Consider the following 18111-nt stretch of genomic DNA (forward strand, 5'->3'; position numbering starts at 1 on the left):
AGGTGTCTGCTGCTTTTTTCCTCTCCTCTGCCGCTGAAGCGGCTGCTTTCCCTTCCTTCCTTTGTGGCTGAAGCTGATCTGGGCTCTCTGGACTGAGGGATGCTCTCTCTCACAGGCTGGTTTGATCTGCCAGCCCACCTCTCCTTTGCTGAGCCTATAAATCCACTTAGTATCTTTTTAAAAACATATCTTCCTTGTGTGCCATAGTTCTTACTAACTTCACAATTAGAATGTGAACGGCTTGAAGGCCGGGGCTAATAAAATTGTGATGTCAGAAAGAATAAAAGTTCTGCAGCCAATTAAACCAGTCAGGTTCCTTTCCTCATAGGAGCCCAGTGTGCAAGGGCCATAAACAGCCGCCTCCTGGAGAGTGTGTGCAGCCTGTTGCCTGTGTGGAGTGCTCTGAGGGACCTTGGAGACAGTTGTCTGGCGGATGTTCGTGTCTCTGATCTCAGTGGCAGGTATGTAAGGTATGTAGGGTGCCTTAGGGAAGCCCCAGGACACTGTGGCCAGGATTCACACTGGCCAGGTCAACCTGTCCATCTGCAATAATAAGAAACAGGCAGCCTAAGACCCCGTGTAAAGCCAAGTTCAAGTTCCCTGGCCAGAAGATCCCCATCTCAGAGAAGTGCGGCTTCACCCAGTGTGATGCAGAGGGATTTGAAGACACACAGTAGCTAAGAAGAAGCTCATCTGCCATGGCTGTGGGGTCAAACACATTAGCAGTCAAACCATGGTTCTCTTGGATGAGAGGTGGGTCTTGCACCCCTTAGGGCTTCTCCATGCACTCATACATCCCACCATTCAGTAATAAACCCCGCATCCTATTAAGAGCGATAGCAGTTGCCGTAGCAGGATCTAAAATAAACCATCAGAAAGGGTCCTTGCCCGCTCTCTTGTCAATAGTCTTGGAGACGCCTGGGCCTTTACACCTTTCTGCTTGAGGCCCGTTTCCCTCTTCCAAGCAAGTGGTCCTCCCACAATGCAGTGCGCGTATGGTGAAAATGAACTGAATAAATGGATAAAATGTCCCAGGTGGTAACTTTCAGGGACAAAGAACTTAAATGAGAGGTTGAAGGGGTGAGATAATTAATTTATTATCCATTCCAGTGCAGGAGCAGGTGTGGGGGCAGGAGGTGGCTCTGGGAAGCGAGAACCACTGACAAGCATCAGGACCTTAGTTCAGTCCCTAGCGCCTGTGTAAAAAAGCTGGGTGTGGTGTGGCTGCACAGACCTCTAACTCCTGTAACTCCTACAGGGAAGTGGAGTCAGGCGGGTAGCCAGTGGCTTCGGCCTTAGTGAAAGATCCTATCTCAAGGGAAGAAGGAAATAGGTGAGAGAACAAAACACCCAATGTCTTCCTCTGGCTTCTATACAACATGTAAAGAGCATATGCACACAAATTATGCAACACACACACACACACACACACACACACACACACACACACAAACGCATACATACACACACGCAGGCATAATTTTAAAACACGGGTTATCTACTTTGAGAAAGCCTTGCTAAGACACGGTCCTTTCAGGCTGGCTTAGTTCCTGCCCTTCCAAGGAATACCTTAACTCCACCTTATTCGGGGCTTTGACCAGTTTTTCTGAGGAAGTTGGGGGATGGGAAGAACACCTCACCTCATACGCCTCACCTCATATCCTCTCTCCTGGCACACCTTTAACTGAACACGGTCCTAGTGTTGAGTAGCTTCCACACTGTTACATGGTAGAGTTCAAGAGCTCACTCTTCCTGCCTAACTGGAAGTCTGAAAACCCCCTCAGAGCTCAGATGCTCTTCATCCACCATGGCTGGCAGCTGCCATGTCTTTGGGGCTTTCTCAGTTTGACTGTCTTTAGATACATTGTATTTCTAAACAGTATCTGTAACATTCTTCCAGTCTCCTGGAAACTTGGCCCTCTCTCGGCTTTTTTGTACTTTGAGGTGGCATTGCTCACACCCCTCCATGTATGTCAATTTGGTCCTAAAACCATGAGCTGTCACACCTACTTTTTCAATCGAATTCTCACAACAGAAAAGCAAGAAAGTGGAGGACTTCAGCAGCAAGTGTCCAGGAACGAATGGAGGAAGGGTAATTCCCAGCCCCCACGAGGGGAAAGCTTTGCTGCCAGTCGGATCATTCTCTTCTTTAAAACTCATTAAAAAGTGAAGTTTTTTTTTTCAATCTTCTTTTTAAAGAAAAGAAAGTGAGCTTCTGAAAGGGGAATAGGCTTGCTGAATTTTAACCTGGTCTCTCCATACAGAGCCTGCATTTTCTTGCTACTAGTTCATAACTCAATTGTCACATGCAAGACAGTTGTTGACCAGAGGTTGAGTCCCTTTCTTAGCTTATGGACTGCAGCGTGGAGGTCGACAAACAAAACCAAACAAGACATTAGCATCTTCAGAGCTGAACTGGAAGGACCACCTTCTGTTCCACTACAGACACTCGTCTGTCTAGACCGATGACTAAACAGGGGTCCCTCCAGGGTTAGACTTGAATTTCCTCCATTCAGTCTGTTGGATATTTAGCAATAAATTTTTTTTTTAAAAAAAGAGAAGGAAGGAAAAAACTCTATTTAAAGACTGCAGTTCTGATCTAACCCCTTCTCCACTGCTGGGAGAGTAGTTTAGAAGTCATTTCAACACAGGCTACATGTGGTAAAAGTCTCAAGCAGAAATCAGATTGAGACAAAGGGGGCCCTAAAAATACTCGTGAAGTCTGGCTACAGATACAAGCACACAGGCCCTTTGTGGCCCTCGTGACAGCCACTCGAACTCTTTGAGGGAGCAGGGTCTCCCCCAGGTACTTCTGCACTGGGGATGAGAAGTCTCCCAAGAACGGTTTCCCACTTTTCCTACGGGGCTGGGAAGTCTCTTCTCTCTGCTCCTTTATGCCCCAGCGATGCTGCACCTCCCATAACTTATAAAGAGAACAAGACTATGTACATTTTTTTTTAATTTCCTTGAAAAATAGCCTGGGGTTTTTAGACCGAGATTACACACCAATCTATAAACGGCTTTTGGTGGGATGCTCATTCCACAGAATTCAACAACGCCCAAGTGTGGGAGGTCTTTCTGTCGTCACTTAACATACTCCTTCATTTCTCTTTCAGAGTTTTAAAGTTCTCACTGGAGAGACCCTTGGCCTCCTTGGTTAGGTTTCCCCCAATGTAATTGTTTCGGAGCCATCACAAATAGGGGTGTTTCCCGGATCCCGTGTGTATCGTTACTTTGTAGAAAGAGTACTGATGTCTTATATGGTAAGTCTGTATCCCACCTCTTTGCTAAAAGTAATAACAAAATGTCTAAACTTTGACAAGATGTCTAACGGCCTTCTGAAACATTTATGTATGCCTATAGACAAATATTCCTCTCAACCTTGAACAGAGAAGCCTTTCTGTCCATTGAAGGGGAGTGAGTACAGAGAGCCTTGGCTGTACAGGGGATGAGGATAAAGTGATAGCCGAGAGCTCAGCCCCACATAAGATATATGGACCGTCTCCTCTGCGGCTCAGGGACACCTCAGGAGATGGGGCAAAGAGAATGTAAGGACGGAGAGATAGGGAGACGAGCTGAAAAAGTCTACATTTGGGCAAGACACCGCCATGACAATCACACACTCACCCCAGACCCCAAGACGTGGGTCTCCACAAAAATGGGCCTGTCATTAACAGCTAGGCATGGAAAGGGGAGGAGGGAAGGAAGGGGCCCTACCCACCACTGCTGAGGTGTTTGCTGAGAGAGTCAGAGAGTGACTGCCTTCAGCTGTGGACCCACTGCTGACACTGCCAGGCCTTGGTTAAACTAAGTGGGTTATAAAATCACGGATGAAAAAATCCTGAACCTGGGAGAGGGATGGTAGGGATGAAGGATAATCGTGGCTAGAGATGGGAGGAAGAGTACAGGGTACAGAATAATTAGGCTGCATTATGTACATGTATGAGACTGCGAATATCGAAATTAATCTAAGGAAGAAAAAATACAACACTGAGCGGGAAAAGTCAGTATGCCTTTGTCAACAGGGACAGAGAGAAACAAAGGCTGGGTGGTCAGATTTTTTTTTACTTTAAAGTCTATTTAATATGCTACACCTAACGGACACAGCATTCCTCCAGGTAGGTAATTTAGAAGCTGGCCAGTCCGCCACTCATGGAGAAATGGAAGCATCATGTGACTAAACTCCGCCCTCTCTCTTTCTCAGAAGTCCTCAGCAAGATGCACAGTGCTTTTTTTTTTCTATTACGGAGCATATTTGCAAAATTCAGTCCCTGTCTCATTGAACAAATATTTATTGGGCTCTCGAATCTGCCACATTCCTTTCCATGTGTGGGGATTGACAGGCTTGGCAGAAACTGCTATGGAAAATTTCGGTCCTACTGGTTGATCTGTGCTGGTGGGATCCTAATCTTTTAGCAGGTGTTAGAGAATCAATGCACTCTTTGAGCAAGCAGGGAGTGCTGAAATCTGCCAGGCTGACAACGAAGCATGGAGAAAACAAACCAAGACAGAAAACCATCACAGTTGTCTGCACAAACACAGGGGCTGTACGTTGCACACCATCATTACTGGCCAGCATAGGGAGGAGAAGGACAAGACACTTGTCATGCGTCTCATGTACAGAAATAAAAATAGGTTTTGCTCTTCAAAGAAAGCACATGAGTCTCTGCTTCACCCTAATGTCTATGTTTGAACCCATGGGTGTCACGGGCTTCTAGGAGGGATATACTGTATTTAAGAAGATAAAACCAAGAGAAAAAAGACCACATCTTTCTTCTCTTTGCTGGAAAAAGAACAAGTTCCTTGTGCACAAGACACACATGATTCCCAGCCCTTGGAGTCTCTCTCTGTGTCATCTCATTCCTACAAATAAAATCTCACTTAAACTTGAAGTTTATCCCTTAAGGGAGAGCTGCTTCCTGAGTCAGACAGCCCAGGTCCATGCTCAGACTCTGTTGTCCATCATCTGTGTGGCCCTGGGAAAATGACACACGGTGTCTGTAAGCCTAGTCTACTTCCCACCTGTGAAACTGAAATCATGATCACGTATAGCCCTAACCCTAACCCAAAACAGACATCTGTAGTCCAGGGCCCAGCTATTTAGCCATTAGCACATGTGTAACATCATCCCTAGTTTTGTTTGTTGTGTGTATAGGTGTGTACACGGGTGTGTATTCTCATGTATCTGGGTGCACATGTATGTCTGTGCAAGTAGAAAGCAGAAGGCAGCCTGGGTGTCATTCCTTGCTTGCCGCTCATGTTTTGATTTGACACAAATGAGTTCTCTCACCAGCCAGGAACTTACCTAGTAGGCTGAGTTGGCTACAGCAGTGTAGGGATCTGCTTCTCTTTCCCTAACCTCAGCCAGCACAAGCACTAAGATGCTCCTACCCCCAGCCCTGTCTTCAGAACTAGGATTACAAGCACAGACCTGGCTTTTTTATGTGAGATCAAACTGGAACCCTCATGCAAGCCCCTTGTAGCCTGCATTATCTCTCCTGCCCTTATATGAGTAAAGTCAGAACCCACCCTCTCCATCAATCAACACTGCCATCCTTGATCCCTCAAAATATAACGTAAATAGCTAGGCAGAACCACAAGGATTTATTATAAGCAATAGGCATTCCCCACAGTCAGGTTCCCAGACCACACCTGGGCAGCCTTTTGAATGCTAAAGGTTCTAGGTCCCTCCGCAGATGACTGGGTCAGAGCTTTTCCAGCTGGTCTGTCTGTAGCACAGGTGATGTGGGCTTCCCAACTGATTTGGAGGCACAGTGGGGGCTCAAACTCTGAACTAGTGCTACCATGCCAGGAGCAACTCAGGCAGAGTCAGCATACCTGCAGGCCAGCCATGCTGGTAATTCACTTCGCTTAGCATCTGAACAACAAACTCCTCTGCTTCCTAGCAATGCTACTAGAGTTGATGACCTTCGGAGTCACCTTGGTCTCGGATCCGCCGGGGGCGGGGGGGGGGGGTCCACCTCCCCGGCTTCCCGGGTAAGGACAATGGATGGAGTCAGTAGCAGTCAGTCTTGGGAAAACAAGCAACAGAAAAAGCCCTCCCTGCTGCTGTGAGCACATATGGAGTCAGCTCCACTCTGGAGCAAAGACACAATCCAACTGAATATTAGAAAAATATGCTCTGACCATTTAGATTTCAGAAGGATCCAAAACCAATTTAGACTCCGGTTGGTGGACAAAGTTCACATTCAGCGAAACGGCTCCAGCCGTTGCATCATGCACACAACAGGGCAATTCAGAAATACAGATGTCCAGCCATGTGCAAAACAATGCTTTCATTTTTTTCTTCTCCTTCCCACCACTGACCCCGAGAGCAGGATGGAAAAGCTCAGCATCTGTTGCTACTAAGAATAGTCTGTGCCGATGATTGTTTATGAGCTCGTAAGACGAGAGCACTACCTTGTTCACTCAGGGGTCCTCACAGAAGAGAGCTGTCACGGCCGTGGGGGTCACGCAGCAGCAGCCCTTTCAAACCAGAGCTTCTTCGCAGTTTGCTCGCTTAGGTAGAGCAGGTGAGACCTGGCTCTAAAGTCTGTACCTGACGTGTCACTATTAGGAGACCAAAGTTCTAGGCAATAACGTGATACATGAGGCTCGAGGCAGCAGGAAGTTCACATAAGATAGACAAGGAGCAGGAGACCTGGTTCCCTCTCACAAACTGCTAAAGACTCAGAGCCTCAGAGATAATTAGCCAGAATCCTTGCTGTGGACAACCTCTACTACAGACACCTCTGGGCATGTCAGGACTAGGACAGCAGTCTAGGACCCTAAGGCGAGGGAGGTCACCGCTTTGGAAGTAAGTCTCTTTCAGCATTGTCCTGACAGACCTAAATTACATACACCATATCAAGACATGCTTCAGAAACCTGGAACTTCCAACCATGCCTCTGATAACAAAAAATACTTGTCTCAGTTGAAGGAACAAGTCATTATGAAAAGGAAGGCAGGGGCATGTGTGTCTATCCTTGTAACGTCAAAGCCACTCACTTTCCAAAGCTGTACAGACACAGTGTGGGCTGTATGCATATCTACAATATGGAAAATTTTCAACACTGGTGAAACCACCTCTTTCCCAACTCCCCAACATTCCCTGTAATAGACAGTGTTGTTTGTTTAAAATGTTGGCTATCCTCTTCTGTAGACCAATCCTCATGCTTCTTATCTCCCTGTGTTCTTTTCTGACACCACTAAAATCAGGTTTGGTCATGTGACTCGTGGAATATGGGTAGGGGCTGTCACCATGCCTAAGATAGGCTCCCTGAATGAAGATCCCCCCCAGAGCATCATATAGTCGACTCAGAAGGTGTACTATAACAATATGAATACTAGATAAATCTTTGCTGTTGCCCACTGGAATTGACAGCAGGGCTTCTGAGTTTGACCTTGAGCTTATAGGGTGATACTATATTTCACAGGGTCCAAACTACCACAGTATAGCATTATACGAGCGTCTACAATCAATAGGCTAAATGCATCTTCTCAATGAACCAACTGTGAAAAACAAGCCCTTCATATAACCCTGTCCTCCGGCCTCAGTCTTTCAAAGGGGCTCTTTTGCAGACATGCCTCAATTTTTTTCAAAGACCATGGGAAGTCTTCCTGCTAGATGCTTCCGGACTTGTCACACAAGTTCACAGGGAAAAGGACAAATCTGCTTCTGGAAACCATAAAACACTTCCTGTTGCTGCCAGATGGCCAAACTACAATCCCAAAGGTCACCTCCCAGGTTGCAAATATCACCCCGCTCTAGAAGCAACCCTTTACCTCCCTAAACCATTGTTAGCAACACTTTGGGCCTCTGAGATGCTTCACTTGAAATCAATCACATAGTGTTGGCTTTTGTTTTGGCCGTTTGGTTTGGACTGCCTGCATTCCCTACTAAGTTGTAGATTTCTCTGAAAGTGGGGTCTGTACTAGCTAGCCCTGTCCACTTGATACAATCTAGAATCATTTGAGAGATGAAGCTTGGTTGAAGAACTGCCTAGACTAGACAGGAAAGTCTGTAAGATATTGCCTTGACTGTGGATCGCTATAGGTGGGCCCAGCCCACTGTGGGCAGCGCTATCTGTAGGTCATCCTGGACTGTATAACAAGAGTAGCTAAACACAAGCCCATGAAGCAGCGTTCCTGCATCATTTCTGCTTCAAGTTCCTGTCTTGGGTTCTTGCCCTGTCTGCCCTTGATGAGGGACTGTTACCCGAAAGCCAAATAAACCCTTTCTTCCCCCAAGTTGCTTTTGGCCATGGTGTTGTTACAACAGAAAGGAAACTAGAACAGAGTCTATGCTATACACCTATGTTGGTCATCTGTGACGCCATTGGTATTTCTTGTTCAGATAAAGGAATGAAATCAACCTCTGAGTGTGAAGTCTTTGTGCTCAGAGCTCAAGAATCAGATGTCAAAATCTGGCCCAACGGAAGTCTTTTTGGGTTATCTACACACTCCCTGCTTTAAGAACTGACTTTAATATTTAAACAAAGACATTGAAATTTCAATTTCTTCTACTGGGCTAAGATGGGCAGACCCAAAGGTTTGAGAGACTGGCTTTCTGCTTTGCCGAGGGAAAGGTAGACTGTGGCACCTGTCCACCTCTCCACCAAAATAAAAACGGCTTCCCCACGCACATGCACAGATGTTCACGGCCCATGAGCCTATGCACACAAATGTCACTATGGTAGAGATTTACACGAAAGTGTCCTTGGAAGGTCTCCCTCCCGTGCCTCACTTGCTGGACTTCCTGCTTCTAACTGGTCTATGCTGTGCTCCATTCCCAACTCACCAGGCACAGGAAAAGCCACCAATCTCTAACGTAACGGCCAACAGGACCCTGCATGAACATTCCTTCATTTGCCGTCTACTCTCTTCTCCTGGGATACATCTGATAACCCCAGGCTATGCCAGGTCAGTCTGGCTGCTTCCTTCGCAGCTATGATCTTCTCTTACAGACGCTCTGGTCTCCTTCCAGTCGCTGCTTAAACATTACCGTCTTAAACAGTACTCCCACGCCCTGCCTGTGTGAAACTGTTACTCATTCCCTCATCCACTTGCTCTCTTCCTGCTCACAGAGCACTTGAACATTTATCAGATCGTGCCTTCTCCTTTAATCTTTGCTAACAATTGACTTCTATCGGCAGAGTTAAGATCTCTAAAGGCAGCCGCTTGCTTCCGTGGTATCCACTTAGTGGCAATATCATGGCTACACTGGTGCCCAGTGAAACAGACCCTCATTAAAGGCTGTGAAATAAGCCAGGGTCTCACACCGAAGTCCCCTCTTTACTTTGTGTCTTTCCAAGAGTGCTGCAAGCATTAGATGTTTGTTTTGAGATCCTCTCAATGACCGTAGTTAATGTAGAGAGAGTAGTTAATGTCGTGGAGTAAAATTAACCCTCTCAGCTCTTCTCTTGCCGCAGCAGTGAGGTTCGTCATGAGAGAAGAGCCAGGCAGTTCTCTAAATAGCATGGTAATTGCAAAAGGAGTAAGAGCTAGGCTGAAACATTCCTACTGTAGGGTAAGACTCAGAATCCTGGGCGGTTCAAGGAGCGCATCAGAATTCTGGGAGGCATGGTGTTGCACAAGCCAAATGATTAATTCCCACCGGCTCTAACACCTTTTAGAAAAATATCATTTGGAAAGCGAAAACGGCAGTTACTGGAAGAAGCTTAGCTCGGTTCAGACGGCAGGGTTTACATTCTGTTGTTGGCTAGATCCTAACCTCCATGGGATGTGTCAGAATGGGATTCAGGCCATAATGAGGACCTCAATGTTTTGGCCAAATTCACCCTGGGGATTACACATTGGCTTACATCTGTACCTGTCTTATACGCATTAAACACATCTGGGGGCTGAAGGGATGGCTCAGTGGTCAAGGGTGCTTGCTGCTCTGGCAGAGAAGCCAGGTTTGGCTCCCAGGACTGACAGAGCAGCTCAGAACTCTAGTTGCAAGACTCAAGACCCTCTTCTGCTCTCCTTGGGCACTGCATGCGTATGGTATACATACGTGCACACAGGCAAAAAAAAAAAAAAAAAAAAAAAAAAGAAAGAAAAAGAAACGAGAAAACTTTACACATATAAAACAAAAAAATTAACCTCCTTCAGACCCCACAGTTGCCTGGTTGAAAGCACTTGAATGAAGGGATCATCCCCTGTCTGATTCCAAGATGGCATCTGCTGCCCGCCATGTGCCTGTATTGTTTCCCTGTACACCCAAAGCCTTTCCCTGTGGTGAATCTGGAACAGGGGCTTTTCAGGATACTTAAGTAACAGCTCTAACTCAGTGTCTGTAGGTACGCTGGAAAATGGGGGACATATAGGGAAACCTCTGACTGGGTTGTGGACTCAGGGGCCCTCCCTTGCAGTGCCAGCTGATCAAACAGAGGTCCCGCTGCATCTGAAGCCTTCCACATGGGCCTCTGTGAGTTAGCAGGCCAGCATGATCAGAGGGTCCACCGGCTCCCACAGCTGCCAACCTCAGTGATGTCAGGAGCACCTGCAGACTGTTTAGAATTTGCAACCTCCCAGCTGTCCCCACCTAGTGCTCCTGACTCCACTAGTCTAGGACAAGCCCAAGAAAGCTGCCATGGGGTAAACAAACACAAGGACTGGAGGGCATCTTTTTATTTTATTTTATTTTATTTTATTTTATGTGCACGAGTGTTTTGCCTACATGTACGTCTGTGCGCTATGCCTGTGTTTGGTATCACTAAAGCCAGAAGAGGCTATCAGATCGCCCGGAACTTGTGTTACTGATGGCTGTGAGACACAATGGGGTTCCTGTGAACCAAAACCAGGGCCTCTGCAAGAGCAGCCAGGGCTCTTACCTCAGCCATCTCACTAGCTCTCGTCATTAAATCCTAATGGGGCCACTGAAATCCTTACATGACGTGTTTGTCTTTGTGACTGTTGATCTAGGTGTCCATAGAAAGCCTCTGCTTCCCTAGTGTCCTGGAATGATAGACACGCACCTCCACACCTCTAGGGTTAGGCACATCCAACCTTCTGACATAGCAAAAGCACGTTGTCCCCTACAAAGCTCGCCCTTGGGAACCATGTAATTGAATTTTTAAAACTTGCAAAAAAACAAAACGAAACAAAACTCAAGAAGCTTTAAGTGTGTGCTGAGCTGCATCTGCAGACATCCTGAACCAGGCACAGCTTTTGTATTATATTAGAAAACGCTTACACAGGTTACCTCACATATAATATATATATATATACACACACATATATAGGGACAATATTATTATACTACATATAATAATATAATTGTGGACAATAGAGAAGTGTTCTGCAAGATCACAGTCTGTGATAAGCGTGGGAAGATTGGATGCTTCGTTTTCTGGGGCATTATATTTGAAGCTGAGAGATCAGCCCCTTCACCAGTGTCACACACCTAGATGTCCCCAGCACTTGGCTCTTGTGACAGGGATGGCTCTTGACCTGCTTAACACAGGCCGACCTCACTTAATGATTGTTCGAATCAAAGGCACGGAGAGAAATTCACCTAGACCACCAGCAGATGCTCACTGCATTTTTACTCAGTTACTATTTCTAAGAAGAGAAAGGGAGTGGGAGAGGGAGGGAGGGAGAGAGGGAGAGAGGGAGAGAGGGAGAGAGGGAGAGAGGGAGAGAGAGAGAGAGAGAGAGAGAGAGGGAGAGAGGGAGAGAGGGAGAGAGAGAGTGAGTCATGTGCTGTCCTCATGACCTTTTGAGGCAGGGTCTCTTATTAACCTGGAACTCAATTGGGTTAGGTGGGCTGCCTAGCGAGGCCCAGGGATACACCTGTCGTCAACTCCCTGGATTACACGTGTGTGTCACCATCCTTCTATGTACCAGGCAAATATTTTACTGACGAAGCCATCTCCTGGTCCCCTGTTAGGGGTCTTGCCTGGAAGACCTGAAAGAGGTCTGCCATGTGGGGTGGAGAAGCCTCCTGTGTCCAGGAACCTGTGAAAGTGCCCTGTATTTTCCTTCACCTTCAGAGATATTCGGAATGACGCCAACAGCCTGGAGGAGCACTGAAGCTTTCACAAGTCTCACTCACTGAAGGAAGGGGAAAAAGCTCTGAGCAATCACTAACTGGAAATAAGTCCAACCACGTGGGAGGATGTAAAGAGAACATCTTCTCCAGGAACCGGGAAAGGGCTCAAACTGTTTGCTAGCTAGGACTCAGCTGTTTGATGGGCAGGAGGGCGGGGGCAGGGGATTTCTAAGGAGGTGGTGGGCAAAAGACAAAATGAATGAGCTTAGGTTCCCGAAGGAAAGCAGAAGTGCAAAGTAAGTTTGGAACCAAAGGTAGGGCGGAGAAAAGCCAGGTCACTCTGAATTCTAATGTCAGCCTCACTACCTGTCGGTTCTGGGAGAAGGACAAGGGACTCACTTCTCCAAACTACAATTTCCAGAAGAAGAAGTAAAAGAAGAGGAGCAGAAGGAGGAAGAAGAGGAGGGAGGGGGAGGAAGAGGAAGGAGGAATGGAAAGGAGGAGGAGAAGGAAGAGGAGGAAGAGAAGGGGGAGAAGGAATAGGAGGCAGAGGGGGAAGAGGAGAGGGAGGAAGAGGAGGAAGAGGAGAGGGAGGAAGAGGAGGAAGAGGAGAGGGAGGAAGAGGAGGAAGAGGAGAGGGAGGAAGAGGAGGAGAAAGGGAGACCTTTTAACCTAGGTCCAAATGGGTGTGTGACCTGGGCTGTAAAGAGGAATCGACCAAGGTTTGTCTTTACTCATTTGCTTCCATCCCCCTCCCCCCAAATACCAGTTAGTGAACGGCGGCGAGAAATAGCACATTTAACTCTTTGGTTTAGAGAGTGGAATAAAATGAAAATTCAGAACTCAGAAACCAGATGCAATCTGTTTCACACAAGAGCTATCTCAGCACCAATTGGACATTTTACTGATTTAATTCCCACTGTTCCCTCCAGCCACTGTGAGCCCTTCTTTATCAAAATAAAACCAACACAAACTCTTAACAGACTAGGGCTATTGGGGGTTTCTGTACTAGAAAACCTCAGCTGCGGCCACTGTATGTAACAGTAGTTCGTAAGAAGCAAGGCCAGGCACGGAAAGTTGCAAAATAGGCTCTCCAAAGGACTAGGCTTCGGTCAGGGCAGAAGAATCGCCCCCTCTGTGCACGTGTAGAGCCTCCACATACACTCGAGTCCTAACTAACTTGGTCTATTTCTCTTCTTCCTGTGTATGGCTCAGAAACAACTCAGCTACTGAATTCCATGAGTGTCAGCTTACTCGAATCTGACTTTCTGTGGACTCATTGTCCAGAACACAGTACACATCCGATCAATGCTAATGGAACCAGTCGATGGTCTACACAGAAGGGAGCAGAGATCTGTGGTTCTGGTGACCCGAGTTCTAACGTGGTGCTGAAGGGCTTGTACCTGGTCTCCAGGCTCAGCTAGCGGAGGGCCTAACTTAGAGCAATCGATTTTTCTCATGGAACTCAGACAAGTCAACAAGGAAGGTCAGAGAGGATGGCATTAACACAACTCTCCCTGGAGCCTCCCTCTGTCACCCTGAAGGGCAGGGGGTTGTGGGGGTTTCGGGGGGAGGCTTCTTTTCCTTTGGTTAGTGCAAGAAGCATTAATGGAATAGCTACAGTGTGTCAGAAATAGGAGAGCAAATACAAACTCTGTAAAAGCCCCCTCCCCATTAACATTCAGGCCTCACTCTAGGGTCCTCCAGAAAATGGCCTCTGTGGGGATCAAAGGATCAATATTTTAAATCCCTCTGTGATCTCTGGCCCGCATAGCTCACACCTTGTATCTATTCTTGCACATGGGACAGCATCTCACTTCCAAGCTAGGCATCAATTCTTCCCATGAAACAGACTAGAAATTCCTAGGCACGTTGGTGACTGCACACCTACAAAGCTGTTTCTCAAAATCCTGTCTCCCCTCTGACCAATTCCCCACTGGAGACACACATAAAAGACTCGGTATCACCATGTCAAAGGAGGAATAAAGCGGACAAGTATACTCACCAAGGTACCCACAGAGCACCTGGGACTGTCTGGAGCAAAAGCTGCCCACTGAGCCAGAGGATGTTGTAACAACTGGGCAGACAGCTAGGAGTTTTAAAAAGCAGTCATTAGCTATTTTACTGAAGACACGCCCAGCCCAGAACTATGCTAAGATTCCAAGTAGAAAAGGGACTTGCTGGCTAGTCTTACCATCCCCCCACGCCATCCCTCCAAACTGCAGGCAGCTGATAACCCAGGGCAGGGCAACTCTCAGCTGCCACCCTTGATTTCCAGTCCCTGATCTTACGTCATGCCCTACCCAGCAGCCCACATTGCTCCACGCAATTGTCCCCTTAAGGTGCTCAATCGTAAATCAGCAGTTTGCATTTTGTGTAGTTAACTGGGGAAATGTAATACCTTGAATTAGACTAAAGAGGAATGAGAAAGGCCTTTACCTGCCTATTGTTACGAACAAAGTTTGAGCTTAGATTTCACAGTTCTTAAAAAAAAACCTGTCCTTATTTTCCCCCCACGTATGCAAACTCATTCACCTATGGATGAGAACTCTAAGGGCCTGTTGGTTTGGAGCTGTGGGCCTATGGTTTCAAATGCTGGCACACATTCAAAGAGATTAGCCACGTCTTCCTTGGAGTTCAGCTGTCCTGATACCTGAGGCTCTTAGAGCAGCAATCAGACTTAAATGTTGTTACCTTATTCTTAGAGACAAAATACACCGGAAAAAATAAAAACAAAGCCCTCACAGCTGTATGGATGAGTATCAATCAAAGGGAAGAGAAAACATGGCTGGGTGTTCAAAACAACAGCTTCTGTCCTGCCAAGGGAATTTTCTGTGTGAGAAGGTGCAGATTAAGAATCTGTTGGTTTCCCATGAGTTTAGCCATGCTTCTGATTCGAGAAGACAGACATGTCCTCCCCGGCCCCCAAGATGCCGCATTTTTAAAGACTGGCAGATAAAAGGCAATCTTGTGGTGCAAGCCTATCAGTTATCTGGTGTGCAAAGTGGTTGAAGCCTACATCAGTTCCTGCGCAGATGCAGTTCCTTTCCAGCGCTCCCACTCGCCTTCTGTGTGTATGTTGTATGGGTGTGTCTTCTAGGAGTTAACTGGCACCTTTCAAACCCGACTGACTTGAACCTTCTCTTGACAAGACACAGGCCCACATGTGCTTCCTCCCACTGTACTTTAGACAATGATAGCTCTTCCTGCACTCTGACACTGACCATCTTCGGCATGCGGCCCACTGACAAGATCCCAGTGACAGATGTTCACACATGTACGAATTTGGCTTTCAAGACAAAAGAACACTCTTCAGTTTGGAAATGGGGCTCCGCTCAGCTGGTGTGGCAGGGATGATGAAGGCTACGGATGACCCTTTCGCAGCGTATGGCACTGTCACCTTGCCACCATATGCTGCTTCCAGCTCACATCTGTGGCCACCACCGCCCCCAACCCCCCAGTAAACAACTGTACTGTTTACTTTCAGAGCTTCTCCACAGTCTGATAGGGAGAGTATCCCTCACCCTGCGTATAAACTGTTTGTTCCAAGATTAGCAAAAGGGGCTTTTCTCTTTCATATCTGCCCTTTACAAAGCTGTGCTGAAAGTTATCCTAAATAAAAATCTTAAGGCATAGAATCAGAGACCGGCAGAGATGCGAAGCAAGTCGCTTTCTCAGAGATGCTTTCTCCTCTGTGTGATGGCCCTATGTATTACTTGGGGGGACCTAAGTCCTTTCCCTGGGAAACAGCACCTTCTTCAGGCCAGTACATGCCCTGATACAGAAGAGACGCCATTCTGCCCACTGAAGTTAGAAGGCTGACATTGCCCAAAGTCATGTACAGCACAGGGACACTTGTGAGACGACGGGGGTAGGGAATGCACTATTTTCAAATCCTTTTAAGTATGCACCTTTGGTTTGCTCCCTTCCCACTATGAAGCTGCAATATTAATATTACCCCCCCTTTCTCCTCTCCTTTTGTCCTATTCTGTTGCCCGCCCTCTAATCAGGGACCCAGAAAAGGGATCTCTGATGGAAGGCAATACTGCAGACAGTAAGATCACTCTATAAAGAAGTCAATAGTGACTTCTTGGGCCACAGAAAGAAATCCTCACTATTAAAATAACCATTATTTAACTCATATGTGATTGTATAAGTGGTGATAAGAATACACACTTTTTTTTTTTTAGACGAGTGAAGAGCTGGTTACCCATGATGCTTCTCGACATAAGGAACTCGACGAAAAGCCAGAGATGCTCAGTTCAGTCTTAGAGACGATACTGTTCAAAAGTACCTGGGTACTCATAAGTTGAGAAAGAGGAATATGAGTTCCACAGACGAGGAGGTAGAGATGGAATGCTTAGCATGGATCCTTCCTAAGATAGTTAAAGACTATGATGTAAATCACCAGAGCTCTGGAGTTGTTTTAGCCCAGGACCGGTAAGACAGGCGGCAATGAAACAAACCTGGACACTTTTCCTTTGATGTAGCTGGTTGGATGACCCTGAGGGAAAGCAAAAGGCCTTTCTAGAGGCTAAGAGGCAAAGAGTCGGACTAGTAGTTTTCAAATTTTACTATGCCCAAGAGTCCCCTCTGGTGTTTGTTATGAATGCAAGTTACCAAGTCTTTGTTCTTTGTCTCTGGCCCCCACCCTGACTGTAAAAAGGGTTCCAGACACCTGCATCTGGCCAAGGAGGTCAAGAGCTCCTGGAGCACCTCATTTAGAAACCATCTGGGAATACTGTGTGGAGTTCATTGAGTGTAATTAAACGTCATGTAAAACTCTCAGAAGGCTTGGTAGCTAAGACAGCCGGTTACTTCCTGCAGAGGACCTGGATTCAGTTTCCAGTCCCCGCATGATGGCTCAAAACTGTCTGTATCTTCAGTTGCAGGGGATTAGATACTCTCTTCTGGCCTCCGAGTACACTACATGCACGCGGTGCACACATGTACACGCAGGCATGGCCGTACACATAAAATAAACATATAAATTTCATGTCAAATCAGCTCCTGAGAAACCCTCCCAAGCTCCTCATTCAAGCATCCACTGTACCTCTCAGTAACTATAATTGCACAAGTGGGTTTCTACCACTACCTCATGGTGCTAAACTGCGACGAGTTTCAACTGTCCTTAGAACGTTCTACCACCATTACTGGGCAAGACAATCCTGGAACTTGACTCAAGGCCCTCTTCCCACAGTGTGAACACTGGAAAAATGAGATCTGGCTCAGCACGCATCATTTCATTACTGACCATGCACGACACTTCCCAACAGGGGGACTCTTCGGGAATATGTCCCCCTCCGAGACAGAGAGTACGGCATGCCACGCCAGTCCACAGAAACAGAAAGCACAGGCTTTGCAGGAAGGAAAGGTGCTGTCAGGATACAGTCCCTCTCAGCCCACCTAGTCACTTTAACTAACACACTTAGCAACCTAGCAACATGACTGAGAGGAACAGGAGTGGACGCTGTTCAAACCAGCAAGGTTTCTGGGTTGTTCTTAATGCTTCCAGATGTCTCAGATAAAGACAAGATGCTGAGAGATATGAGGAACTCGGGGGCTTCACAGACACTTTGAAAGGCAGGACTTGCTGGGGCAGCACCAGGAGTGAAGGGTAGAAGTCAGCTTTTGTGATGCCCTACCACCTCCAGACCAGGAAAGGGTTTGGTAGCCTGGCTTCCTCTGTCCCTGTCCTCAACTTCAAAAGCTTCAAATGCCAAGGGGTGAACTCGGCTACACCAACAGAATCCCAAGAGCCATCCCAGGGTGCATTTCCTTCCACAAACCCTCTTCCTCTGCAAAGAAATGGTCTCTATCTGGCATTGTTCTTTTCTTCTTCCGGCCGGCCCAGGGTCAGAGTACACTGTATGTGCTTCTTAGGGGCTAGCCTCTTGTCTACAGAAATTCCTTATACACTGTGATGGTTTGCATATGCTTGACCCAGGGAATGGCACTATTAGAAGGTGTGGCCTTGTTGGAGGAAGTGTGTCACTGTGGGGGTGGGCTTGGAGACCCTCCTCCTAGCTGCCTGGGGATGTTCAGTCTATCCCCGGCTTCCTTCAGGTGTAGATGTATAACTCAGCTCCTCCTGCACCATGCCTGGGTGCTGC

The 18111-nt window shown here is 47.0% G+C and overlaps 1 protein-coding gene and 1 non-coding gene across 3 annotated transcripts in view; one reads left to right on the forward strand and one right to left on the reverse strand.

Annotated features, from left to right (window-relative positions):
* Window positions 1-18111, reverse strand: part of Tgfb2 (transforming growth factor, beta 2) — a 100953-nt gene that overhangs the window by 69666 nt on the left and 13176 nt on the right. The window contains exon 2 of one of the 2 annotated variants that reach the window (NM_031131.3): window positions 14004-14087. The exons of the other annotated variant lie outside the window; for it this stretch is intronic. Within the exon in view, the coding sequence (NP_112393.2) occupies window positions 14004-14087 (84 nt within the window). The remainder of the gene's footprint in view (window positions 1-14003; window positions 14088-18111) is intronic. 2 annotated transcript variants of the gene reach the window in all.
* On the forward strand, window positions 290-424 carry LOC120096377 (small nucleolar RNA SNORA70). Its single transcript, XR_015636405.1, has one exon. It is a non-coding gene; the product is annotated as a small nucleolar RNA SNORA70 (small nucleolar RNA).

Source organism: Rattus norvegicus, chromosome 13 (assembly GCF_021556685.1).
Source record: "Rattus norvegicus strain SHRSP/BbbUtx chromosome 13, alternate assembly SHRSP_T2T, whole genome shotgun sequence".
NCBI classification, from domain to species: domain Eukaryota; kingdom Metazoa; phylum Chordata; class Mammalia; order Rodentia; family Muridae; genus Rattus; species Rattus norvegicus.